The 26,825-nt window shown below is 39.6% G+C and overlaps 2 protein-coding genes across 2 annotated transcripts; both read right to left on the bottom strand.

Annotated features, from left to right (window-relative positions):
• Positions 1–66: 66 nt before the first annotated feature.
• LOC108372269 (uncharacterized) lies at positions 67–998 on the bottom strand (the record flags this gene model as incomplete). The annotated part of the gene is made up of 1 exon (XM_017627917.1): positions 67–998. A coding segment is annotated over exon 1 (932 nt), but the record flags the coding sequence as incomplete, so codon positions are not given.
• A 14,122-nt stretch (positions 999–15,120) lies between these two features.
• On the bottom strand, positions 15,121–15,712 carry LOC108372270 (uncharacterized). The gene is made up of 2 exons (XM_017627918.1): positions 15,615–15,712; positions 15,121–15,469 (listed from the first exon to the last, which is right to left on the bottom strand). The coding sequence occupies exons 1-2, from the start codon at positions 15,645–15,647 to the stop codon at positions 15,128–15,130; spliced, it is 375 nt and encodes a 124-aa protein (XP_017483407.1). The 5' UTR covers positions 15,648–15,712; the 3' UTR covers positions 15,121–15,127.
• Positions 15,713–26,825: the final 11,113 nt, after the last annotated feature.

Raw genomic sequence — 26,825 nt, 5'->3', positions numbered from 1 at the left:
CCTTAGGTTGACTTCTCTGATGTACTGATCCAGTATTTTCTCCATGCCTCTTAGAAGAAAACNTACTGATCCAGTATTTTCTCCATGCCTTTTAGAAGAAAGGAACTGAGGCTAATTGGTCGGTAGGATGACGGTAATTGTTCCGGCTTACCCATTTTGGGTAGAAACACGACCTTAACCTCAGACCATATGCTGGGAATGTGACCCAACAAGAGCGAAGCTCTATAGAGTTTAGAAAGGACCGGCGCTATGTGTCTAATTCCATGCTGCAGGAGACATGGATAGATTCCATCCGGTCCTGGTGATTTGTATGGGCTGAATGTTGATAAAGCCCATTGCACCCGCTCGACAGTGGACAGCTTGGTAGCAAGGCTTTGTTCTCTTCTAGAGGTGGATGTTGGAGCACCCAATTCTGGTCGACAGTAGCCTGATATACAGCGAGGGAAGTGAGTATCCAGCAAGGGTCTGCTGGTTTCACCCGGATGCTGAGTGTAGCTCCCATCTGGTCTCTTAAGGGTGGCAATTGTATTCCTGTAATCCCTTGTTAGAGGTTTTTGGAGGCGTACTGCCTCTGGAAGGCTATTTATTTCCTCACAGTGGTTTCGCCAGCTAGCTCGTTTGGATTTCCTTAGCTCCTTGTAGTAAGTTAGCGCAAGTTTATACGGATTCCAATCACCCGTATTTTTTGCTCTATTGAATAGTCTTCTGGCCTGGCATCTCATTTGCTCAAGCTTCTTACTCCACCAAGGCACATCTCGTTTGGATTTTACCTTTCCTTGGGGGCAACTGCTGTTGAAAGCTATTACAATATCTGAGTGAAGCTGTTCAGCTTCATTCTCAAGCTCCTGTTTGGTTGTAATGGGGTGTTTGGGGCTGTTTCCGCCCTCTTCTTTAGTAAAGCGGAAGAGTTCCCAGTTCGCTTTCCTGGGATTTCTGAAAACTAGTTCGTGTTCAGGAAAGAGACCCATGTCGAATTCTATATGCATGTGGTCCGACATTGATACCTCCCCGGAGACACGCCAGTTTGTGACAGATGATGACATGTTTTGACTGCTTAGAGTTAGATCCAAGACCTCCCCCCTTAAAGCATTTCTAAAAGTCGGTTCATTGCCACGATTTATAATATTTATATTATGACTACTAATAAACTCGAGGAGGTACTCACCCCTTTTGTTGGTATCGGTGCTGCCCCAAACAGTGTTATGTGAATTGGCGTCACAGCAGAGGATCCAGGGTTTACCACTCTGCTGGCAGTGCTCAACGAAAGCCTTTACTTCTGCTGTTGGGGCCATCTCCTCCTCACCCGGAAAGTACGCTGAGGCAAGTACTGCCTCTTGTACACCCCTTGGAGTGGGAATTTCGGTCCAAACTGCAACCAGATCCGCCGTCATGAACTGTAATAGAGGAAGAAACGTTAGTTTTTTGCTTAATAGCATCGCCGCCCTTGGGCGAGGGCTGGGGGCATATATGATCTTACCATCATTGACGTTCAGACCTTTGACCTCACCGCGTAGTATCCAGGGTTCCTGGATGAAGGCTATACCTAGACCCTCGTTAGTGAACCTCCTGCAGAGAACAGCTGACGCTGCCTTGGCATGATGAAGATTCACTTGGAGGCATTTCAGATGCCTCGAGTTTGCGTTGGGCTTAGGGAGAGATGGCATTATTTGCGGTCTTTACGGCCGCGAGCAGCCACCTTCTTCCCGCTATTTCTACCCCGCAAGGTCTTCTCCTCGGCTGTTCAGTAGCCGCTTTGAGTAGCCGCTTTGGAACTGCCATGTAGTGGTGGCCTAATTATGTTCCGGGGGAGCTCAATGGGCCTGACATTTTGTTGGGCTCTGTCTAGCACCTGCTACAGGGTCAGGACCGATGTTGCTGTGGGTCGCGGAGGCGATGCCACGCTGGCTTGAGCTACTGACAGCTCAGGCGGCGGCTTTGTCTTTTCCAGCTCCGATGATTGCTGCTTCTGTGCTTGAAGGTCTGTTGAGAGCTGCCTCGGGGCGACGGTGACAGACTTCGAACAACAGGGTTGTTCGTCCGTGCCCGTTCCATCGGTATCAGCGGCGTCCTTTGCTACCACTGGTACCAACGGCTTGGCTTTCTCCCTCAACTTGACCGTACCGTAGCCATAGTTGACAACATTTCCTCTCTGTTTGAGGATGTCTGCCGAGATCGGGTCTACCGCAATGGTGATTTCTACCACTGTGGACTTGCGCACCCGATTTAGAACTCGCCAGTCCATTATTTTCAGGCCTTCATTCTGCCCCTGAAGAAGTAGTAGCGCGTCCTCATTCCTGGAGCTATCCAGCTCCGGGAAGAATCCCACCAAAATTATGCGGCGAGGCGTTTCTTGCGAGGTAAGACCATCTTTTCCAAAATCAACCTTCAACGCGCGTTTCATCAGGTGCCTATCCACGAGGATGACATTGCCAAGACTGCAATTACGACACCATTCGGTTTATATGAATTCAAGTTCATGACGTTCGGGCTGTGCAACGCTGCGCAGACATTTCAGCGGGTAATTAACGATGCCTTGCGTTGGTTAGATTATGTTTTCCCATACATTGACGACATTTGTGTTGCCTCTACGTCTAGCGAACAGCATCGTCATGACTTGAGAGTAGTACTTCAACGCCTTCGCGAAAAGCATCTCGCTATTAACCCATCAAAATGTGAGTTCGGCAAAAGCGAGCTGAAATTTCTAGGACACCTTATCGACGCCCGGGGCATTCACCCCTTGCCGGGAAGGTTTCTGCAATTCAGGACTTTCCGAAGCCGACCACTGCTAAGGGTTTGAAGAGTTTCTTATCCATGGTGAACTTCTACCGAAAGTTTTTGCTGCACGCTATGTCATACCAGTCCTGCCTTCACCAACTCATCACTGGAAACTGAAAAAACGGCCGCACTTCCATCGTATGGAACGCTAATGCTGAAGCCGCCTTCAAACGATGCAAATGTGAATTGGCAAACGCGACGCTGATGCAGAGTTAGCGCTTTACGTCGACGCCTTACGCGCGCTTACGACGTCGAGAGCCTTAAAAAAAACTCTATTTACGAAGGAAATGTCGGCTTTATAGTAGAGCTGTCAAACTATCGATAGTCAAGTCCATCGATGTTTTACGATAGTCTTAAGGGTGACTATCGATACTATCGATATTATCGACATATTTCAAATGTTTTTCTAAATCCATTTATTTTTCGTTATCTTGCTTTTATAAATTTGTTTATTTTAGCGGCTCACGGTTGCATTTTTTTGCAAAAAGCAATTTCAGAAATTTTCCCTGCAATTCGCCTTTCGGGAAAAAAAATTCTTTCGAATAATGCTTTACATGCAAGGTGCCACTGCTCGTGGAACTGCTTTCTGTTGTTTTATTCACACATATGGTTTCATTCCGTTTTATTCACATGGCGGCGAAAAAATGACGTCACTGCAAAAAAAAAATACTTTTTTCTCGCACACCGTCCCACAGTGTAAGATTTGACCTATTTAGCTGCATTTAATTCTGTAATTCGTATACTATTGAAGATAGATTAATGAAATTTTGCACAAGGTACGTTATAAGACAGGCGAAGCTTTTTACAAAAAATTGGTCATTTGGAGTTACTGTCACCCCACCTGCAATTTTTGAAAAGACAAAAACTGAAATATTTAACTAACTACAAAGGCTAAAATGCCAAAAATTGATATTTAGAACATTATAAACTGACAGAAATGGACTTAAAAATAAATATTTTTTTTTTAGTTATTGGCGTGGAAAATATCGATAAAAAAGCCAAGTTGGGTCAACAAAATTCCGTTATAAATTCAATATTTCTTGCTCTGTTTACAAAAATAGGATACCACTACAAAGGTAATGAATTAGGCTTTCTCTATTCAAACGGAAAATATAAGAATTCGTCTCGGTGGAGATAAAATGCAAATGAATTACTCGAAGAAAATGAAATTCCTAGTAGGCCTAAAAAAAGAAAATTGCATTAAAACCTGCACTTTCCAGCAGCTAAAATTTTGTTTTTTAAAGTCTAAGAGGAGTGGCAAATGAACTGAGATACAAACTTTATCGAATAGTAGCGGATGAGTTTGCAGTTCTAATGAAATAAATAAATTGCTAAAAATAAATTTAAGTTATCATGGTTTTACCTTAACATGAAATACTCAGTCCAAGTTTACTAGTATAGGTTAGGTTGAGATGGCTAGGGAGAGTGAATCCCCCTTACACTTAGGCCAACTAAAGGCCCATTGTGATACCATATGCAATCTATGTTCCCCTATGATGTTGCGGTGCTTACTTGGGATCAAACCAATTCCTTAACGTGACGAATATCGATAGTGCTCTTATATTGATTTCCGATACCTCTGCAAGGCCTTGTAGGGCTTTGCGAACGTCTGTAGCCATCTTCTGCAGAGTGCCGGGCACTCGCATATAAGGTGCTGTACACTCTCTTCCTCTTCTTCGCATCTGCAGCTGCGACAGTAATCTGGCGCGTTCACTCTCAATCTCGAGGCATGTGTGCCGATTAGACAGTGACCTGTAAGAATTCTTGTAAGAATAGATACCTCGGTGCGTTTTAGCCCTAAGAGTGCAGATGTGCGTTTTTTATTGTAGGCAGGCCATGTAAGCCTAGCCGTTATACAGAAGGAGAGGTTTCTCTTGCGTTNTATCTTGCTTTTATAAATTTGTTTATTTTAGCGGCTCACGGTTGCATTTTTTTGCAAAAAGCAATTTCAGAAATTTTCCCTGCAATTCGCCTTTCGGGAAAAAAAATTCTTTCGAATAATGCTTTACATGCAAGGTGCCACTGCTCGTGGAACTGCTTTCTGTTGTTTTATTCACACATATGGTTTCATTCCGTTTTATTCACATGGCGGCGAAAAAATGACGTCACTGCAAAAAAAAAATACTTTTTTCTCGCACACCGTCCCACAGTGTAAGATTTGACCTATTTAGCTGCATTTAATTCTGTAATTCGTATACTATTGAAGATAGATTAATGAAATTTTGCACAAGGTACGTTATAAGACAGGCGAAGCTTTTTACAAAAAATTGGTCATTTGGAGTTACTGTCACCCCACCTGCAATTTTTGAAAAGACAAAAACTGAAATATTTAACTAACTACAAAGGCTAAAATGCCAAAAATTGATATTTAGAACATTATAAACTGACAGAAATGGACTTAAAAATAAATATTTTTTTTTTAGTTATTGGCGTGGAAAATATCGATAAAAAAGCCAAGTTGGGTCAACAAAATTCCGTTATAAATTCAATATTTCTTGCTCTGTTTACAAAAATAGGATACCACTACAAAGGTAATGAATTAGGCTTTCTCTATTCAAACGGAAAATATAAGAATTCGTCTCGGTGGAGATAAAATGCAAATGAATTACTCGAAGAAAATGAAATTCCTAGTAGGCCTAAAAAAAGAAAATTGCATTAAAACCTGCACTTTCCAGCAGCTAAAATTTTGTTTTTTAAAGTCTAAGAGGAGTGGCAAATGAACTGAGATACAAACTTTATCGAATAGTAGCGGATGAGTTTGCAGTTCTAATGAAATAAATAAATTGCTAAAAATAAATTTAAGTTATCATGGTTTTACCTTAACATGAAATACTCAGTCCAAGTTTACTAGTATAGGTTAGGTTGAGATGGCTAGGGAGAGTGAATCCCCCTTACACTTAGGCCAACTAAAGGCCCATTGTGATACCATATGCAATCTATGTTCCCCTATGATGTTGCGGTGCTTACTTGGGATCAAACCAATTCCTTAACGTGACGAATATCGATAGTGCTCTTATATTGATTTCCGATACCTCTGCAAGGCCTTGTAGGGCTTTGCGAACGTCTGTAGCCATCTTCTGCAGAGTGCCGGGCACTCGCATATAAGGTGCTGTACACTCTCTTCCTCTTCTTCGCATCTGCAGCTGCGACAGTAATCTGGCGCGTTCACTCTCAATCTCGAGGCATGTGTGCCGATTAGACAGTGACCTGTAAGAATTCTTGTAAGAATAGATACCTCGGTGCGTTTTAGCCCTAAGAGTGCAGATGTGCGTTTTTTATTGTAGGCAGGCCATGTAAGCCTAGCCGTTATACAGAAGGAGAGGTTTCTCTTGCGTTCGTTTGCTGCTTGTACGGTGCTATTCCTTGCATGTAGTTTGAAAGTGGCCATTGGTATACCTACCATGTTCTTCCCCGGAAGGATTGGGGTAGTTCGTCAGCTTTGCAGTTGCCCTCAATATCTCGGTGTCCAGGCACCCATATGAGTTGTATTCTATAATGCTGGGCCATCTCGTTTAGAGATCTGCGACATTCAGTGAGAGACTTTGTGTTGTCTACGTATGAGTCTAGAGCTTTCAGGGCTGCTTGGCTGTCAGAGGAGATAAAGACCTGTCTTTCCTCCTTGGGTATTCCTGATAGATACCGAGTGGCCTCCTGGAAAGCCAGTACCTCCGCCTGGTATACACTGCAATGGTCGGGAAAATATGTTTCCAGTTCCAGCTCCGGGGAGAAGACTCCTCCCCCGATCTTTCCGTCGAGTTTGGAGAGATCAGTGTACATATTTATAGCGTTGCGTATATGGTGAGGCCTGGTGTCCCAGTCCTTTCGAGTGGTTATGGTAATTATATAGCTTCTTTTTGGTTGTTTGTGTTTCCGACAGGGTAGGAGTATGATGTATTGTGGAACGATTTTCCGTCATCCCTTGTCAAATTTGGTTTGGAGACAAACCGGTTTCGGCGTTGTGCCATCTTTAGTGTCATTTTTTTTCGTTCTGAAAAATTACACTGAAGATGGCACAACGCCGAAACCGGTTTGTCTCCACACCAAATTTGACAAGGGATGACGGAAAATCGTTCCACAATACATCGTAATTATATAGTTTTTGGTGAAGGTGTTTGATGGTATCNCACTCTCTTCCTCTTCTTCGCATCTGCAGCTGCGACAGTAATCTGGCGCGTTCACTCTCAATCTCGAGGCATGTGTGCCGATTAGACAGTGACCTGTAAGAATTCTTGTAAGAATAGATACCTCGGTGCGTTTTAGCCCTAAGAGTGCAGATGTGCGTTTTTTATTGTAGGCAGGCCATGTAAGCCTAGCCGTTATACAGAAGGAGAGGTTTCTCTTGCGTTCGTTTGCTGCTTGTACGGTGCTATTCCTTGCATGTAGTTTGAAAGTGGCCATTGGTATACCTACCATGTTCTTCCCCGGAAGGATTGGGGTAGTTCGTCAGCTTTGCAGTTGCCCTCAATATCTCGGTGTCCAGGCACCCATATGAGTTGTATTCTATAATGCTGGGCCATCTCGTTTAGAGATCTGCGACATTCAGTGAGAGACTTTGTGTTGTCTACGTATGAGTCTAGAGCTTTCAGGGCTGCTTGGCTGTCAGAGGAGATAAAGACCTGTCTTTCCTCCTTGGGTATTCCTGATAGATACCGAGTGGCCTCCTGGAAAGCCAGTACCTCCGCCTGGTATACACTGCAATGGTCGGGAAAATATGTTTCCAGTTCCAGCTCCGGGGAGAAGACTCCTCCCCCGATCTTTCCGTCGAGTTTGGAGAGATCAGTGTACATATTTATAGCGTTGCGTATATGGTGAGGCCTGGTGTCCCAGTCCTTTCGAGTGGTTATGGTAATTATATAGCTTCTTTTTGGTTGTTTGTGTTTCCGACAGGGTAGGAGTATGATGTATTGTGGAACGATTTTCCGTCATCCCTTGTCAAATTTGGTTTGGAGACAAACCGGTTTCGGCGTTGTGCCATCTTTAGTGTCATTTTTTTTCGTTCTGAAAAATTACACTGAAGATGGCACAACGCCGAAACCGGTTTGTCTCCACACCAAATTTGACAAGGGATGACGGAAAATCGTTCCACAATACATCGTAATTATATAGTTTTTGGTGAAGGTGTTTGATGGTATCCAGTAGTCAGTACTTGCAGGTATCGGTATGGGCGCCCTTGTCCCTAGGATTATCGAATGGCCTGATGGACCATAAGTCCCGAAGCCTGCCTCTCTAAGTCTTAAGGCTGCTATAGTGGCTATTTCCCGAGCTACTAGATCAATCGGGGGCAGATGTAGGGCCGCGTTAAGAGCTACGGTCGGGGAGGAACATGCATAGCTCTGCACTCCTTTGTACCTTTTGAAAATGCCTGAGCGCTGTTGTCTTATTGAGGGCTTCGTAAAGCAGAATCGAGCGAACAATGGAAGTGTAGATCCAGTGAACTAGGTGAGAAGCCCCACGATGCATTGATCGCCTTTTTACAGGTTAAGAATGCTGTGGTGGCTTTCTTGATGCGTTCCATTGTGTCGTCATTCCAGAGCAGTTTTCTGTCAAGAACTATTCCAAGATACTTGGCAGAGCGTTTAAATTTCAGGCGTGAGCCATCGAGTTTGGGTGGTATAAGAGCCGGTACTTTGTATCACCTGGCAAAGAGGACTAGCTCTGTTTTAGCTGGGTTCACCTCAAGACCCATGTTTTTGGTCCAAGTAAAGAGTGAGCCAAGAGCAGCTTCTATAAGATCACATAGAGTTTGAGGCAATTTTCCCTGTACTATAACCGCTACATCGTCGGCGTATCGACAACCCCATGTCCATCCGCCTTCATGCGCAGGAGCAGTTGGTTCACCGTCACTACCCATAGGAGTGGGGAGAGAACACCCCCCTGCTGAGTGCCCCTACTAATTCTGTCCCCCCCCCCCAATTCGGAGCTAACCACCCTGCTGGAGAGCAATTGGTGGATGATCCTAACCAGGGGTTTTTCCACCCGTAGGTCCGTCAGAGCCGAGGTAATCGCAAACGGGGACATTGTTGAACGCCCCTGCTATGTCAAAGAATGCTACTTCTAGTGATTGCTCAATTTTTGAGACTAGCGTGTGGAGGGCAGTCTTCGTGGATCTGCCCTTGCTGTAGGCATGTTGCTCATTAGATAACAGATGTCTTATATTAGTCCCCAGGAGTCTTTCCAGAGTCTTAAGTAGAAAGGATGAAAGGGTGATAGGCCTAAAATCGCCAGGTTTAGCATGAGAGGCTCTGCCTGTTTCGGTATAAACACTACCTTGACTTCTGTCCAGGCTCCGGGAATGTAGCCGAGTTTTAGACAGCTGGTGAATATGGTATTTAGCCATGGCCTTGTATGGTCCATGGTGTATTGTAGCTGTACCGGATATATTTCATTGAAGTTAGATATGGCCCAACAGATTTTCGATTCGTTGATGAGCTGTGGTGTAGCCTCTGCTGATTCTGGATCATATGACGTGACATCACTGCTTTCTGGGAAGTCATTATCCAGAGTACTTTAACGGTTTCTGAACTTGAGTCAGTCCAGGACCCATAATCTTTTTGGATATAGCTAGGTGCTCTAGGTGATTTTGCGAGTACCTTACGGAGTCTAGAGGCTTCTGATGTAGTCTCTATCCCGCTACAAAAATCACTCCACTAGGTGTGTTTCGCTTTCCTGATGCCTTTCTTGTATAAGTTAAGTGTCGATTTATATTGTGCCCAAGATGTCTCTGGGGCGTCGCGCTTAGCAGCATTGAAAGCTTTCCTGCATTCTTTGCGAAGTTTATTTAGATCGGAGGACCACCAGGGAGGTTTGTACGCCTCCCTGGTTTTCCTCTTGGGACATGCCTTGATAAGCGATGTCTCACAACTCTCAAGCTAACAAGGTGATCAACTTCCTCCCTACTTTCTGGTGCATTAAATGGTTCAGACGGTAGGTTCTTATATACAAGTTTTCTTTAATACCCCCAATTAGTTTTGCTGATATTTCGTATCTCTTTAGAGACAGTGGGCGAGTCTAATATGCTAAATGCTATGAGCCTGTGGTCTGAGAAAGAGTGCTCTTTCAGGACCTTCCACGCAGAGATCTGATTACTGTAAGATTCACTAACGAGGGTGATGTTAGGAACTTCCCTTCGATTAGTTGTGATAAATGTAGGGTCGCTTCCCTTGTTGCGAATAGCCAGATTTGTGTTTAGCAAATAGTTATAAAGTGATGGGCATTTGCGTCTCCTCCCAGCAGTAGCATCTTGTCCATCGGGTTTGTACTTTTCACCAACTCCATTAGTTCTGTGAGTGGGAAAGGGCCCTGATCGGCATGGGCCAGGTAAAAATAGGCCAGCCTGTATTTTCTTGGCCCTATTTCTAGGCTGACCGTGGTTATGTCAGCAGTGCTGAATTGTGGTAGGATAAAAGAGTTTATATTAGTTTTGACTAAAATGCAGGTGCGGGGTTTTCTCTTACCCTGAACACTGAATAGCTTGTACTTCGGAGTCCACAAGCCACAGATCCTATTACCAGTGATCCATGGCTCTTGGACCAAAGCGATGCCTACTTCACCTGAAGACAGTTGAAGCAGGAGCGCAGCAGATGCTGCTTTACTGTAATTTTTCATCACGCGAGTCTCTCCTCTCTACCACCACCACGTTGGCTTCGTCGTCGCTGAGAAGCTCACGCTCTGTATACAGCCTCCGTAAGGCTTCACCTACTTCGGATCTTGATGAGGCGTAACCGCTCAGCTCTTCGGTTGCTTGGTCGTCGACTTCCATCTCGTGGTCGCTGGATGGCTCGTCCGTCTCCACACAGGCTGCAAGGTTTACTAGGTTTACTTCGGTGTCAGTTTTGTAAACTTTTAGCGTTGTTTTTCCAAAGCCATAGCTCACCCCATAGTCGCTTTGTGCGAGTGCTTCCAGACATCGTCGTTTAGGAGCAGGACTACCTGCATCGTTGCTCGCTCAGTTGGCTCCGTGTTAACAACCCTCCAGTTGTGTGTAGAGAAGCTGGGATTAAATTCCTGCAGCATTTCTAAAATATCTGCAGGTTGGGACGGCGTAACAGGTACCCATACGCTGTTCGCTGAGTGACAAGCTACACTACAGGAAAACCCAGGATTTCCGGTGTTTGCCGTGCAGGCTTTCCATCCAGTGCTACTTCTGTGCGTAGCATTGGCCTTTGGACTTCTCGGCCCGGGAAGTGCTTTACTCCTACTGCTGGTGGGTGCAGATACACCTGATGTCTGCTTCGGCATAGAGCTACTTTTGGCTAGGCCCGTGGCTTTGCTGGGTGCGGAGTTTGTGACTCCTTTCGGTCTTTGTTTCGGAGCGCCGAACTCCCGTACTGGAGTTGAGGTTTGTATATTTGATGTTCGTGTTGTTGTTGTAGTAGTTTTAGTTTTATCCATATTTTGTCCCACGAGAAGCGGAGACCCGAAGCACTCCGTTCGCGACTGGACTTGATGAAGGGCCCCCAGCCAGGCTGATCCTCGGCACGGGTCGTATGATACCTTGATCTGGCCCTGAAAAGAGTAGGGAGGGAAGAACTGGCAAGGAATTTGGTCAGAAAGGGAAGCATAGGTTTAGGGATTTAGGAGGGATCGCCGCTCGAATTAGCCGCCAGGGCCTTACCAGGTGTCACCACGGGGAGGCCCCGTTTACTAGGGGAGTGCTAATCACAATGCAATTAAAACCTACGAGTCGAAGCTTTGTGATGTCGCGTGTGTGCAAGTTTACTAAAATCCCAAAAATGTATATTCATTAAAAGAACATACTCAAAAATTTAAGACCAAAATGGTATTTTGGCAATTGTTGCATAAATCACATAACCCCGACAAATTAAAGATTGAGATTCAGTTTCAAATGTACAAGTTTAAATATTATTGCCCTTGGTAATTTTCCAAATCAAACCCCGTCCCGCCCTACACTTTGACTTACATTTTTTAGTTGTTATTGTTTTGCCTTTATTAGGCAATTCTAAAAACATTTTTGACGTTGTTTTGAAATTTGGCGACATAAAATAATGTAATAAATATTTTCTAGAATATGGAAATAATACACTGTACGTCCTGGGTAATCTTTATTCGTTCGTTCATGAAATAATGCTGCCAATTTTTGTCCCCTTTGATCCAATTCGTGCAAATATTAAAAGCGCGTGGAAAAAGAATACGCTATCAATGAAACGATAGTGGCGATCGATAGCTATGTTAAGTGACCAGACTATCGATACTATCGATAGTATCGTCGATAGTTTGACAGCTCTACTTTATAGAATAGAACAACAGTAGAAGGAAAACCCACGAGTGCGAAAGAACATGTTTCACATAGCAGCGAAATGAGACCGTAACAAGAATAATCAATTGCTTGATCTCCCTGCAAAATCACAAGGTATCATGACAACAAAGTGCAAAATAAACATTGGAGAAAATGCAAGAGCCAGGGATGTAGCGAAATATGTGCAAACCATTTTACCCAAAATTTTTTAAAAGTTGAAAAGGAAAATTAAAAACGGCTATGAGTGCTTTCCCAAAATTTTCTTGCTCCACATTCATTTCAGTTTTGAACAACGGATTAGGGAAATATTTTTCATTAGGGAGTCATAAAAGGACAAATAAATATAACTCTGAGCTGTTTACCGTCTTTAATGGTTAAAAAATAATAACTCAAATTGGCAGAATAATGTCCCAATATAATATTTAAACAAGTAAGGAAGTTTAAGTTCGGGCGGAGCCGATCATTAAATACACGGTGCAAGTATTATATGTTTTTCACCTTTCCGAAAACTACCGCTACATGGTAAGCAGGGGTGGTTTTATCCCTATTTTAAACATCTTCGATAGAACGTTCAGATATAAATAATTAGGGTATTCACAGTTTACTTCTAAAGTTAAAAGGTGGTAACTTTAACAAGATAACACACTCGAACTGTGAGCAACCCTTACGTTTAAATAAAGTATTAAGTTGATCAACAATACCACGCATTGCTAGACCGTTTGCCTTTCACGCGTTTGTGTTTAGAGAGCATCAACAAACCACATACATATTTCTCTCTATTCTCTCTTCTCTTTTTTATACTCAGCTAGCACAGCGCAAAAATAAAAATAAAAATAACCTTTGCCAGCTCCAGGCAGGCGCAAAGAGAAACTTATGTACAAGCAGCGCTGCGCCCAAAGCGAAATTCATGTATGTATGTACAAGCAGCGATAGATGCCAGTTTAACACAGAACATAAACATGAGACAAAGTCTAGTAATTTTGCCCAAAAGTGTTATCTCTAATTAGTATGGGAACCAACAACAAACAAAGTTACCACATGGTAAAATGTTTTAAAGTTACCAGGTGGCAAAATTAACACAGTAGATAATATAGAACTGTGAGAGAGAGAACTAAATGAGATAAACTTATATAGTCATATTTGGGCGGTATCACGTATTTTTTGCTAAAGAATTATTGCAAACATAAATTTTGAATAAATGAATAAATTAGCCCCTGTATTTACTAATTTATCGAAGATTTCGTACATTACCGTTATATGGGATGTGGGCGTGGTTATTGTCCGAGAAATTGGTGGAGCGGTTACCAAGATATACACATGTAATCATAAGTGTGCGTGGCTACGCCCGTTTTCCAAAAATTTATAATATTCTTATTTTTCGTCTGAAAATTATTGTAAATATCAACTTTGAGTGAATAATCTTCACTAGTTGCTAAAATGTCGCAGTTTTCGTATTTCTGAAAACTGCCGTTATATGGGAGGTAGGCGTGGTTATTGTCGGATTTTGCCCATTTTCAATACCATCCGTCTTACGCCCGAAATAAAGTAAACGTACCAAGTTTCGTTAAATATCTAAATTTTTACTCGAGTTATCGTGTGCACAGACGGACGAACGGACGGACGGACAGACAGTCACCGCTTAATCGATTTCTCTTTTCATTCTTATCATTTATGTGTACATTTGTCTATATCTATCTTGATTCGTTTGCCTGTTACAAACAACCGTTATGTGAACAAAGTTATAATACACTTGTGCACAAGTGCGCTCGGGTAAAAAAAAACCCTACGCACTATACCTGAAAACTTAAACAGACCAATCGTTATGGACATGAGTCTTTCCTATAAATTTTTTTTTGGAAGTTTCGTCAATATCTATGTGAGTGGAAAAACAATATTTGTTGCCTCCGCTGCATACGTTATATAAACAAGTAATTTTTAAGCAAAAAACCAAACCGAATTCAATTCTCATATAACAGTATAGATATATATATATATATATATATATATATATTTCTTGATCCAATGATCGGATCTAAACCAGATTGGTATGGGACCACCTGATACTACCTTTCCGATGCGAAAAGAATTATCGAAATCGGTTGACGTGGTCCAAAGTTGTGCGGTAACATACATAAAATAAAACAAAACAAAAATATTCCGATGAACTGATGATTTGGAAGTCGGTTAAAAATAGCATATTAAGGCATGTTAGCATATCTATTTTAAATTATAGTTAAATCACTAGTTAAACTTAACTAAAAAAATTACACAGAATTTTCTGTTGTTGAGTTTAACTAATGATTAAACTATACTTAAAATAGACACGTTAACGGTCGTTAATGATATTTTTTATTTATTTTGCAATATACCAACAAGTAATCTGCATACTCAAAATTTTGAATACGCCTTTATATTTATACATACATAAGTATGTCATTTAAGAGAAGACATTTCGGTGATTGCAACGATGTATACATTGTGGGTTTGGGTACCGCCACGTTAAAACCCTGCCCAATGAAAAAAAAACATGCCTCGAATAATACCCCTTTTTTGATAACGATCACGGCAAACGTAGAAGGGACTAGGGCCGCGACATCGACCACATAACATCGATGTTTCAAGTACCGATGTTTGGTTGGGGTCTATATCGACGTTGGTAAAACATCGGGTAAAAAACATCGATGTTAAAAAAAATCGATGTTTTAATCACTTTTTTTAATGAAAATTTGTAATAAATGAGTAAAGTTGTCTGCATTATACCTATCACATAATATAACCTCATACATAAAAAGTCAGCTTGGGCACAGGTTCAGGTATTGTACTGATGATGTGAGCTTAAACTCGACTATTTATGCAAACAACTTTTTACGCATAATGCCCAGTATATTCTTTTAAAGCGTGCATTTTTATTTCGCAGAATAACAAAAACTCAACAAAACATAAGTCAATTAATTCAATGAATTACAAAAAAATTAGACACTTTTGCGAAAAGTAAATGGCTGATGCAAAAATCAAATAGTGGTGAATATACCATAATTGTCGTATAATAACAATACTGAATAACATTAATATCACTCTAAGGCCCAAAACTTACTATTAACAGTTTGTAAAAAAAAGCAGTTTGTCCACTTTTTCTCCCGACAACAAGCAACTTCTTTTACAGGTAACAATATTTCCCGCGATGGAAAAAACACGTTCTGGCGGCACGGAAGTTGCCATCACTATTAAGCATTTCATTGCTATTTTCAACAAAGAGTTTTTGTGGTATCCTTCTGCCCACACATGCAGGGGACAATCCGTTAGCTTAACGACTGGGCTCTTCAAATAAATTGGTAATTCCGGTGGCATCGTATTTAATGTGCCTAGTTCATCTAGAGTCCTTATCCGTTTTTTGATTTCCGAGCCTGTGGTGGTCGTCGCATAGACTAAAGCCATCACCTGAAAACAAAATATACGTCAACATTTAGTTAAAATATGCATTTTACTCGTTATTTCAAAAATGGCATACAAATTACTGGCAAAGTTTTATGTCCGCATTAGGCACTTATTCATCATGGTTCATTAGATAGAAATAAATACCTACCACTTTCATCATCTTCGTTGACTTGTTCAGCATTTGCTTCCTCCTTCATTTCAGAAGTCAACTTCCGGATTGCCATCCCCACTGCCACACTGTCATCGAAATGGATGTTTTTAAACCTCGGATCAAGTATCGTAGTTATCGCAAACTAACAATGATGCTCGATGTTTTTGAACCGCTTGTTCCATTCTATCATGATGTTGCCCTTCAATGTAGTTCCCAAATTCGTATTGGTTGTAGCTCCCATGACCTTTGTTCGCAACAAGCGAACCACTGGTATAACGATGCTAGATGTAACAAACTTGTCACCACAAACTTCTTTTGTTGCAAATTCAATTGGTTTGAACATAACTACAAAATCCTTCAAAACTTCCATGTCGAGAGCTGACACCATTTGTGGTGCACTGATGTTGAACGTGATTATATTATTAACAATTTCTTGGGGAAATAAGAACCTTTCTACCATGTAATATGTGCTATTCCAACGCGTTGAATCTGACTGAATTAAAGTATTTTTTTCTAATAGCTGAGTTTTTTTACTTAGTTCGTCACTTCCCACAACGCTAGGTCTAAACCAAGTCACAATGGACTTTACCTGATCCAAAACAATTTTTAGCTCAGGAAGAGAGTCAATGGACTTTTGAGCTAGCAGATTCAATAAATGCGCGAAGCAATAGCAGTGCTTTCTTTTTTCGAACGCTAATTCTACTGCTTTGATCATATTGCTTCCTCCATCGGTTACAACTGCTACGACCTTATACTTATGTTCCACTCAGTACAAACGTTTGATAACACCTCAGAAAGATTTTCCCCAGTGTGACTTACTGTCAGTTCTTTCACGCCAAGTACAATGCTTTCCAATTTAAACGTTTTTTTTTTTTTATTTCCACAAGATGAAATAAAATGCGCAGTAACTCCAAGAAATGCTTTCGTTTGGTGTGTTTCGGTTCACACATCAATGGTTAAACATATGAAGGGTACCGTCGACAATTCCTGCTTAACCAAATTCGAAATGAAATCGTACTTTTTCTCCAGGAGAGTATCGAACGTTTTCCTTGAAGGTATTTAATACAATGGCGATACTATTTTTAATAAATGACAAAACCCTTCGTCTTCCACGATAGTAATGGGCTGATTGTCCCGGCATAGCATGAACAAGATAGCCGCTGTTATTTTGTTACTTTTATAACAGCCGTCCTTGAAAGAGCTTATATTTGCGAAAGACGTTTGTAAAATCTGCTGACCCCCTGATGATAGCGCAGATACTTGGTGTGATGAGCTGGAACTTGGGCAAGGTTCTGAAGATGCGGGAACGAGACTTGCATTTTTATTCACTTCAGTGCCGTCGGTCTTATTAAGCACTTTTTCGGAAGATGTTAGATGGGTTACGAAAATATCATTGTGCATAGCTTTAATGTGACCTATGAGCAGGCATGGGCAGAGAGTTAGCAGGTGCTAAAAGAGCGTAAGCGTCGAGTGTACGTATACAATCGAGAGCCCAACGATGAGAACACGACAGCATGCAAAATGAATTAGGCACACTAACACATTCTCACTTTTAGCTCACGCTTGTTTCTGGTAGTGTCCACCTCTGCCTATGAGATTGCTTGCATTACCACATGTTTTTAGGTGTTTGTTACAAACAACACACACAGCCAATTCATTAGGTTTTTTATTGTCTTTCGCGAAAAACTTCCATACCCTACTTTTAGGCGCCATTCCGCTATTATGAATCAAAACTGGAAACAAAGAAGTATTTATTGCTTGCTCATTGTATCGAATTCCAAAAGCAGCCCAACCTGAAACTAGAGAATACAGCGACAATAAAAACTTCTGCAATATGCCTTGAGATCACGATGTAGAGAACAAAGGTGGCGGCCATCTAGGGATGCCAGCGATTAATCATTTGATTAAATTAATCGATTGTTTTTGTCCAAAACTAAGTATGGCAACTTTAAAGGCCCTACATACGCATTGATTTATCGGCGAACCAGTTGGTCAATTGCTAGAAGTTGGTTGCAAATAAGCCGAACATCGAAGAAAAACATCGAAGCAAAAAATCGATGTCGATAAAACATCGGGTAGGAAAAATCGATGTTCAAAACACTCGATGTTGTCTCAAAACATCGATGTTTTACAAACATCAATGTCGATGTCGCAGCCCTAGAAAGGACTATTATTTGAGGGTACTCACCTGGAATATCCGGAGCTTTAGTCGGGAAGGTGCCTCTGCCCGGCTGGTTGATGTCCTCAGGAAAATAAAGGCTTACATCACCGCCATCCATGAAATGCGATGGACGGGGAAAGGCAAGGTAAACGTGGAGCCTTTCGACGCCTACTCCATATGCCACGTAAATGATGGCATATTCGATCTTGGATTTGTGGTGGGAGACAGACTCCGTCGCCGAGTACTGGTGTCCACTCTAGTGGACGACAGTCTAGCCACAATCCGCATCAAAGTGCGATTCTTCAACATCTCGCTCAGATGTTCCGATGCCCCGATGGAAGAGAAGGACGAGGCATACAAGAATATCTTTTATGAGCGCTTGGAGATAACATACGAGCGCTGCCTTCGTCACGATATAAAGCTCGTGCCTGGCGACTTCAAGGCCAGGGTAGGCAAGGAAGGGATCATTGGTGCCACTATCGGAAAATTCATCCTCCATGACGAAACGTCCGATAACGGGCTGCGGCTGATCGAGTTCGAGGGAATACTTTTCGACCCTTTGAATGGCAGCAGCACTGAAAGTAGTGAAGAAGACGAACCCGAGCCCCCAGTCGATGACGATGGAGTCCATGTCCCAGCGCCTGACTATAACGAGGTACGAATAGCGATTACGCTGATGAAAAATAACAAAGTTACTGGAGCTCGTGGCCTACCAGCCAAGCTATTCATGTACGATGGTGAAGAGCTGATAAGGTCATGTCCAACTACTGGAATTCCAGCGTTCTCTGCCCAATCCACAAGAAAGGCGACTTCGTCATGCGCGCCAACTATTTTATCGCGCGTTTTGTGTGAAATATTGAAGCCCGCCATCAACGAACTGAAACTTGGAACAGACCCGTGGGACTAGGATCGACACATATCTTCTATTTGTCGATTTCAAAGCCGCTTTCGTCAGCAGGAAAATCAGTTGTCTTCATTTCGTGGTGTCTGAATTTCGTATCCCCGCGAAACTAATACGGGTGTGTAAGATGACGCTGAGCAATGCAAGCTTTGTCAGAATTGAGAAGGGTATCTCCTAGCTGTGTGATACCAAACAATATGACTCCCTTTCGTGTGATATCTTTAATCTGATGTTAGAGAAGATAATAAGAGTCACATAACTGAACCGCTCAGGTAAAATACTTAAAATAGCGTACAATTGCTGGCGTATGCCGACGATATCGACATTATTGGTGGAAATAAGGACTACGTCTGTTCTGCCTTTTCGGAATTAGACAGAGAAGCAAAGCGTGTGGGTCTGATGTGAACGAAGACAAAACGTCAAGCATAAGCGTCAATTGCAATGAAATTATCTGATGAAGCGACTCTTGGAATTTTCGAGAGAAATATTCTGCGTAAGGTTTATGCGCCGTTACGCATTGGCGACGGAAAGTACCGTAGACGATGGAACGTGAGCTCTGTGAGCTTTACAACGGCATGGAAATAGTGGTCATGTCGTACGAATGGACAGAAACGCTCCAGCTCTGAAAGTATTCAATGCGGGTCGCGATAGTGGAATATGAAGGCTCCCACCGCGATGGAAGCACCAAGTGGAGAAGTACTTGGCTTCACCTCATTTACTGCGGCAGTTGTAACTGAAGTGAAACGACTGACGTTCTGCTTTGGACTCGGCCAAAATCGCTTAGACGGTTATAGCGCCAAATAAGAAGAAGAAGAACTTTGTGCGTCTTAGATACATTTGCTCAAGCGAGGATTAGACCAGATCCATCAGCGATGTATGTCTTGTCTGGAAAAAGATTCAGTTGGTGATTTTTATGTAACTTGCTGACTTTAGCTTTTACAAATTGGACGGACATGGGAACATTGTACTTTCTCTCAAAACAAAACCATTTTTGTATATTTTTGGGTCGTCGCACTGTTTTAAAGTTTGCGGTTTCCCACATCCGGCTTCTATATGTTTTATCTTTACTCTTGCTCTCATTTTGACTAATTCTGATAACAGTTGAATTGTTTGTTTTAAACTCATCACACATTACTTTAACTGAAATACCACTTCTTAGTTTTTCCAGAATACTGGTAAGTGTGGCATGCATAAACAAAGAAAGTTGTAGGTATTGAGGTTGAATTGTTTTGAAGTTGCACTTATAAAGGTTACAATGTTTTGTTTTAAAGATTTACTTTAATCAAGGAATTGCACGTATTAAAAGTTGAGCTTACCGTGTACGCACTGTAAATATTTTTGATCGGATAAACAGAAATTAAGTTTAGAACAATTATAAGGCTCAACCTATGAAAGTCCATATTTTGAGGGGGTGTATTTTTTATTATTAATTAGATCTATAACTTTAGTAGTCACACAGTGTTATTATCCCCACGAAATGCTTGACGGTGGTACCAGGAGGGGAACGGTACATAACGGTAGGAGATTTAGTTTGAGTTAAAGTCTCACTTTAACGGGGTCAGGCTTTCGATACTTCCTCCTCGGGAAAAAACATGTGCAGTAATAAGTTAATTATTTAAATGGACGAATAGTTTTATGTCAACTTTTGTGAAGTTGTGGAAAAATTAATGTTTTTGAAAAAAAAATTATAGGAGGAAAGTTAATTCCACTCCCCACGCGCTATCATATTTCTGGATCTTTTCTCAATCATGTCAATGAAGTCCAGGGTTTAGGTGTCTATTTCGATACGAAGCTAAGATTTTCCACTCATATCGACTACATAGTTGGCAAATCTTACACTTTGAAGATGCTTTATATTACTCTAGTAAGATCTAGGTTGGAGTATGCGTCATTAACTTGGAGACCTTATCACAATTCTCATATTACGTGTTTAGAACGGATACAGAAAAAATTTATAAAATTTTCTTTACGTTCACAAAATTTTATTGAACCCATAGAAGACATCCTCTTATGAATAACGTTGTCCGCTAGTTAATTTACAAACTCTACCTAGGAGATCTGCTTATCTTGCGTACTCTTTCGTTGCCAATCTATTGAATGGATCAGTTGATTGCCCTAACCTCTTTGAAAGAGTAACCTTTAATGTTTCTATACGTAACTTACGCAGCGTTTCTTCTTTCTACATCGTATTTTCTAAAATGCAATGTATGCTCCCTTGATGAGAACCCTAGTGGAGCTAAACACCATTCCAACTTTTGGCCCATCTCTATCCTGTGGAGCGGTTTGTTGCTTATTATACAATTATTTTAACTAGGTTTAAGTACTTCGGATTTATAGTCAGTAAGAATTGATTGTTCAATTGACTGAAATGGAAAAATAAAATAAAACAAAATTTACTTTAAAGTGATAAGTAAATAATTCTTTGACTATTTAAACACTGAAAGTGGAAATGATCTCATTAAATTTGACACAGCTACATATGTTATCAATAACTTATGGCTAAAAGTGGTAGTTATTGGCAAAGTGGGCGTGGCACCTCTTATATGAGTACAAACTGAGCTTCTCGTATCGCTTATTTCTGGAACCGCATATGCTAACGTCACACAGCTACATAGAGCCTGCCATAGGCTGGCAAAAAATATGTAAATGCTTAAAGAGGCTCTTATTTTGCGTACTTTTGGCAATTTTGTTGGTTTTTGCACACATTCGACTTACGTGCATAAAAATACGATAGATCCGTGAAACAAGGCGTATTTACATATGTTTTTATACTTCGTCTACCACCTTGTATGAATACTTGATAAGATGAGAAGCGAATTCAAAACAATATATGAATTTGCCTTGCGTGTAAATGTGTATGCATGTAGGTTTTACATATACATATGTACGACGATCAACGCGCGACCGACCGAATGAGTAATTCCGATTAAACAATAAACCTGTTTTATGTTGGTGATTGTAAGTAATGCCGAAAATTGACAATTTAAAAACGCATGTTATTTTAAACTGTAATTCCGAGATAATTGAATAAAAATACTTTAAAAATTAGATAAAACCTCACAGGGCCGGATTTAAGCACAGGCTACATAGGCGCTACCCTAGGGAACCGAGCTACATGAAGAATTTAAAAAATTATATAAAGAAAAAAAAATGTTTTAAAAAAGTATATATATATATATACCAGGGGTAGGCAAGCCCGAGACCGAAAAGCGCCACATGTAAATTCTAAATGCTACAAAGAGTCACTAAGAACAAACGAAATTTTTATTTTTAAATAAAATTATTAGAAATGAAAAACATTAATTTTATTATTATTCTAACGTACGTAAGATAGATATTAAAGAAAGTTCAAAAAATCTCTTTGGCCAAATTTTCAATATCTGGTTTTATGTCAGTTAAAGCCGTTCGTAACAGTTCTGTTAAATGTTGGTTAGTCAATAAGTACGTCCGTTTAATATCTCCATTAAGTATTATCTCTCAAGAGAAAAGTATCCAAAATAGTACGCGAATAGAAAATTTGCATAAACTTGCAAGTTAGACAGAGAGCTGATAGAAATTTTGTTTACATTCAAAAGTATAAAATTGAAAACGTTAGAAAAGAAATCCCGAAGTCTTATCCTGACACAGTTCACTGACTAAATGAATAATCACTTACTTCTTACAAGCTTAATTAGTCGCATTTTACTATTTTAACTTCAGAACCATCAAATTAAATTTAGGGATTTGCGTAAATTCGAACCAGCTGTTTTTGATCAGCTGTTTTCTTGTTGGAAAAAATTTTTCCAGCAGAAAGTAGCAGCTTTCCCTCAAAATGAAATGTCATTTTTTCTCTCAATTTCCCCTACTTTGCAAGTTTTTTTGCATACGCGAACACAAAAAGCTGAGAGTTTTTATAACTTTCAATAATTATCAGGTACGGGAATGCAACTAATTGTGAACGGTATTTTAACTTTACGAATTTCATTGTAGAGTAAAAAGGCTCACAGTTATACGTTGTGCCAAAAATGGAGAATATACGGCACGCAGCTGTTTTTAACGGCGGATATTTTAAATCTGATCCTTGTTGCCGGAATTCAAGCAATGGCAAAGCTTTATGTGGCATTTCCAGTGCCTTATCTTCTTTTAATTCCAAAAACTCTAACTCTTCTTCGCTTTTCTTAAAAAGGAGTATTTCGGATATTGTAAATCATCCTCAGTTATGTATGTTACATAATAAAATAATGTAAAAAATATATTTTTTAAAAACAAGCTTTTATTTAGCATGTACAATCAAAGGAATAAAGTAAAGTAGTGTATTAAAAGATTTTTTAGCAAAAAAAATGTGTCAAAACTGCACTAAAATGAATAAAATAAAATAAAATAAGTTAAGGTCCCGTCAAAGTTACTAAAAGCCAAAAGGAGTTACTCAAACAAATTACTAACAATTTGTACTAATTTACTTCGTTTTTGAAAAAGCTTGTGGGCGAATTCAGCGTACATGCATAATTGGTTCGGTATGCACATGTATGTATGTAATCAGATATTTAAATGCCGGTTTGCTATTCGCGCGACAATGAATGAAGTAAATTAGTACAAATTGTTAGTAATTTTCATTAGAGTTTGAGTAACTACTTTCACTAAATGGCTTTTAGTAACTTTGACGAGACCTTGACTTATTTTATTTTATTAATTTTAGTGCAGTTTTGACAAAATTTTCTTGCTAAAAAAAAGTCGGAGTTTTAATGCCGGCACACCCTAGGATTGATCTATATCGAAAAAAAATATACCCCCATTTTTTATTTTGAAATCAAAAAATATTTAGGGAGTGCTCAAAGCGCTCAAAGTTTTCCATGTGTTTTATATGGAGAAAAAATAATTTTTCGTAGAAATTGTAAAAAACTCTTGAAAATCAATATGATTTCAAAATAAAAAAATATGGGTATATTTTTTCGGTATATAACAATGCTAGGGGGTGGCGGCATTAAAAATCCGACCTTATTTTTTTTACATACATTTTTGGACCACTAAATAAAAAACTTGTTTTTACAAAATATTTTTTTACATTATTTTATTTTGAACTTTTTAGTTTTATTTTATATAACCAGGACATAATATTTTTATTAAGGGATGACTCTATATTTATGAGCGTAGCACATTTAATATAAGCGGCGTAAATCTTTTCGATCATCTGTTTAGGCTGAGCAAAACACGTTGAGTTCAGGTAGCGAAAAAATTGTACGATGGAAAAAATGGCGAAAAGTCTTTTGAACTGAGCGGAACTACTCAACTGTGCGTTTCTAGGACAAACAGTCTACGGTTAGACAATACAAACGCGCCCAATGTGTCACGAATTAGGAGCTTAATCAGAAACAAATCGGTGTGTTATTTAATTTAAGCATTCAGATCAAGTACAAACCACACAACCGGTAGGTGCTCTATNTGCTATTCGCGCGACAATGAATGAAGTAAATTAGTACAAATTGTTAGTAATTTTCATTAGAGTTTGAGTAACTACTTTCACTAAATGGCTTTTAGTAACTTTGACGAGACCTTGACTTATTTTATTTTATTAATTTTAGTGCAGTTTTGACAAAATTTTCTTGCTAAAAAAAAGTCGGAGTTTTAATGCCGGCACACCCTAGGATTGATCTATATCGAAAAAAAATATACCCCCATTTTTTATTTTGAAATCAAAAAATATTTAGGGAGTGCTCAAAGCGCTCAAAGTTTTCCATGTGTTTTATATGGAGAAAAAATAATTTTTCGTAGAAATTGTAAAAAACTCTTGAAAATCAATATGATTTCAAAATAAAAAAATATGGGTATATTTTTTCGGTATATAACAATGCTAGGGGGTGGCGGCATTAAAAATCCGACCTTATTTTTTTTACATACATTTTTGGACCACTAAATAAAAAACTTGTTTTTACAAAATATTTTTTTACATTATTTTATTTTGAACTTTTTAGTTTTATTTTATATAACCAGGACATAATATTTTTATTAAGGGATGACTCTATATTTATGAGCGTAGCACATTTAATATAAGCGGCGTAAATCTTTTCGATCATCTGTTTAGGCTGAGCAAAACACGTTGAGTTCAGGTAGCGAAAAAATTGTACGATGGAAAAAATGGCGAAAAGTCTTTTGAACTGAGCGGAACTACTCAACTGTGCGTTTCTAGGACAAACAGTCTACGGTTAGACAATACAAACGCGCCCAATGTGTCACGAATTAGGAGCTTAATCAGAAACAAATCGGTGTGTTATTTAATTTAAGCATTCAGATCAAGTACAAACCACACAACCGGTAGGTGCTCTATAGAAATTCGTATAGAAATATCCCAAGGTTAACAGCTGATTTATTCAAACTAATTTCCGCTATTTTATCTTATCAAGGAATTCACAATAAAATCTATCATACCACTGCACTATGGCTTAAATAACCATGTTCTCCGGCCAAAAGTCAACTTTTTTAGTTCCGAATTTTTGGCAAATTGCATTTTCTCTGAATAGTGAATACACCTTACATTGCGAATACATACTTTTTTTTTTTGTTCTGTGGAAACCGTAGTATAAGAAATAGCCAGCTGAAGTTAACCGTCTTTTGTAAGTCAATTTTGTGGTTATTTTTATGTAAAAATCAGTGAAAGCAAAAATTGTGCCCAAGGAAAAGGTTTAAAAATACAATTTTTTTTTTTGTAATGGAAACTCATCGTGAAGATGTGTATAACAATTTCTAATAGCGCAAAAACAATACAAGAAACATATGTTTAAAATTTCGCAGTAGTAATGTGCTAGTCAAAATTATGTGGTTTTAAAAATGTTGTTCTGGTTTCGTTAAATAGAAATTTTGTGGTCCGACTGGGTCCGATATAAAACTTATATAGGAGAAAAGTGTGTTGTTTGCGCTTTAATTTGATGTATATATATTTTGTAAGAGTTTGCTAATCGTTGACTTATCAATAATTTTCAGGGTTATCAAGATCAAAAACGGAGACATTTTTAATGTATGGGTAGAAAAAAAAAAACAAAAAGCCGTTTTCGATTGCATCACGCAAAACCTTAACAGTCAACTAAACAAGGAAGAGTTGAAATAAATAAATTTAAAAATTAAGAGTTTCTGCTCACATGCAACCCAAAAATTAAAAAAAATGGACGTAGTTTACAAAATGTGATCAAGTACGATAGCCACTGGCTAGGAATGGATACTGTATTTGCAGTGTCCAATGTTTCGCATAAAGGGCGGCCTAGAGTTACTTATACCAGCATCAGAAGTTTGCTCTCAACAATTAGGTAACACCTCTCTTCTGTTACACGCGGCATCAATTTCGAGACGTGCGTCGAAGTAAAATAATTTAAAATATATTTTGCCTTAGGCAGTTGAATCTCTGACGCGACCAAGAAAAATTAAAAAAACTTATTGCTTCAAATGATCAACCTTTACATCTCTCACCTGAAGGAGCTTTATTATTTTTGCTGGAAAATGGCTTGACAAAGCAAGAGTATAATAATATTAGAGNCTCTCACCTGAAGGAGCTTTATTATTTTTGCTGGAAAATGGCTTGACAAAGCAACAGTATAATAATATTAGACAACTCAGCAAATCCCGAAATTGTGAAATTTACCCTCCTTATTATAAAATTACTGAGTGTAAATTACTGGGCCGGCCAGAAGGTATAAAATATAATGAAACAATGGCAATGGTGCCTTTACAAAATCTGGTAGAGCATACAGCAAAAAGAATATTATGTTTGCAAAAAGACATGCTGATGCAACTACCAAATATAAAAAATGCGACGTTGATTCTAAGCTACGGGTTTGATGGTTCAACTGGGCAGTCATTATTTAAGCAGAAATTTCATGATAGATGAAAGTTTTGAATGTGTTAACAAATACAAAATCTTCCCAGTCCTGTTCAATTTGCGGTGCCAATCCAAAACAATTCATGTCTGTTAAAGACATTGATTCGCCAATATTTCAGCCAAAAGAAAATTCTCTGACGTGTGGTATGTTTCAATGCTGCTTAGAGTCGAATTTTATGCATTTTCCGTCAACAAACCGGCCAACAGAATTGCCTTTAATTACTCTTCCTGTGACTTCTCTAGGCTTAATGATCTGTTATGTGCTATTAATTGGCATGACATGCTTTCTGGCTTAAATGTCAC

The sequence above is a fragment of the Rhagoletis zephyria genome, unplaced genomic scaffold (assembly GCF_001687245.7).
Source record: "Rhagoletis zephyria isolate East Lansing unplaced genomic scaffold, Rhagoletis_zephyria_1.1 Rzeph_scaffold_05590, whole genome shotgun sequence".
NCBI lineage: Eukaryota > Metazoa > Arthropoda > Insecta > Diptera > Tephritidae > Rhagoletis > Rhagoletis zephyria.
Note: the sequence above shows the minus strand (reverse complement) of the source record. Positions and strands in the feature narration are given on the sequence as shown.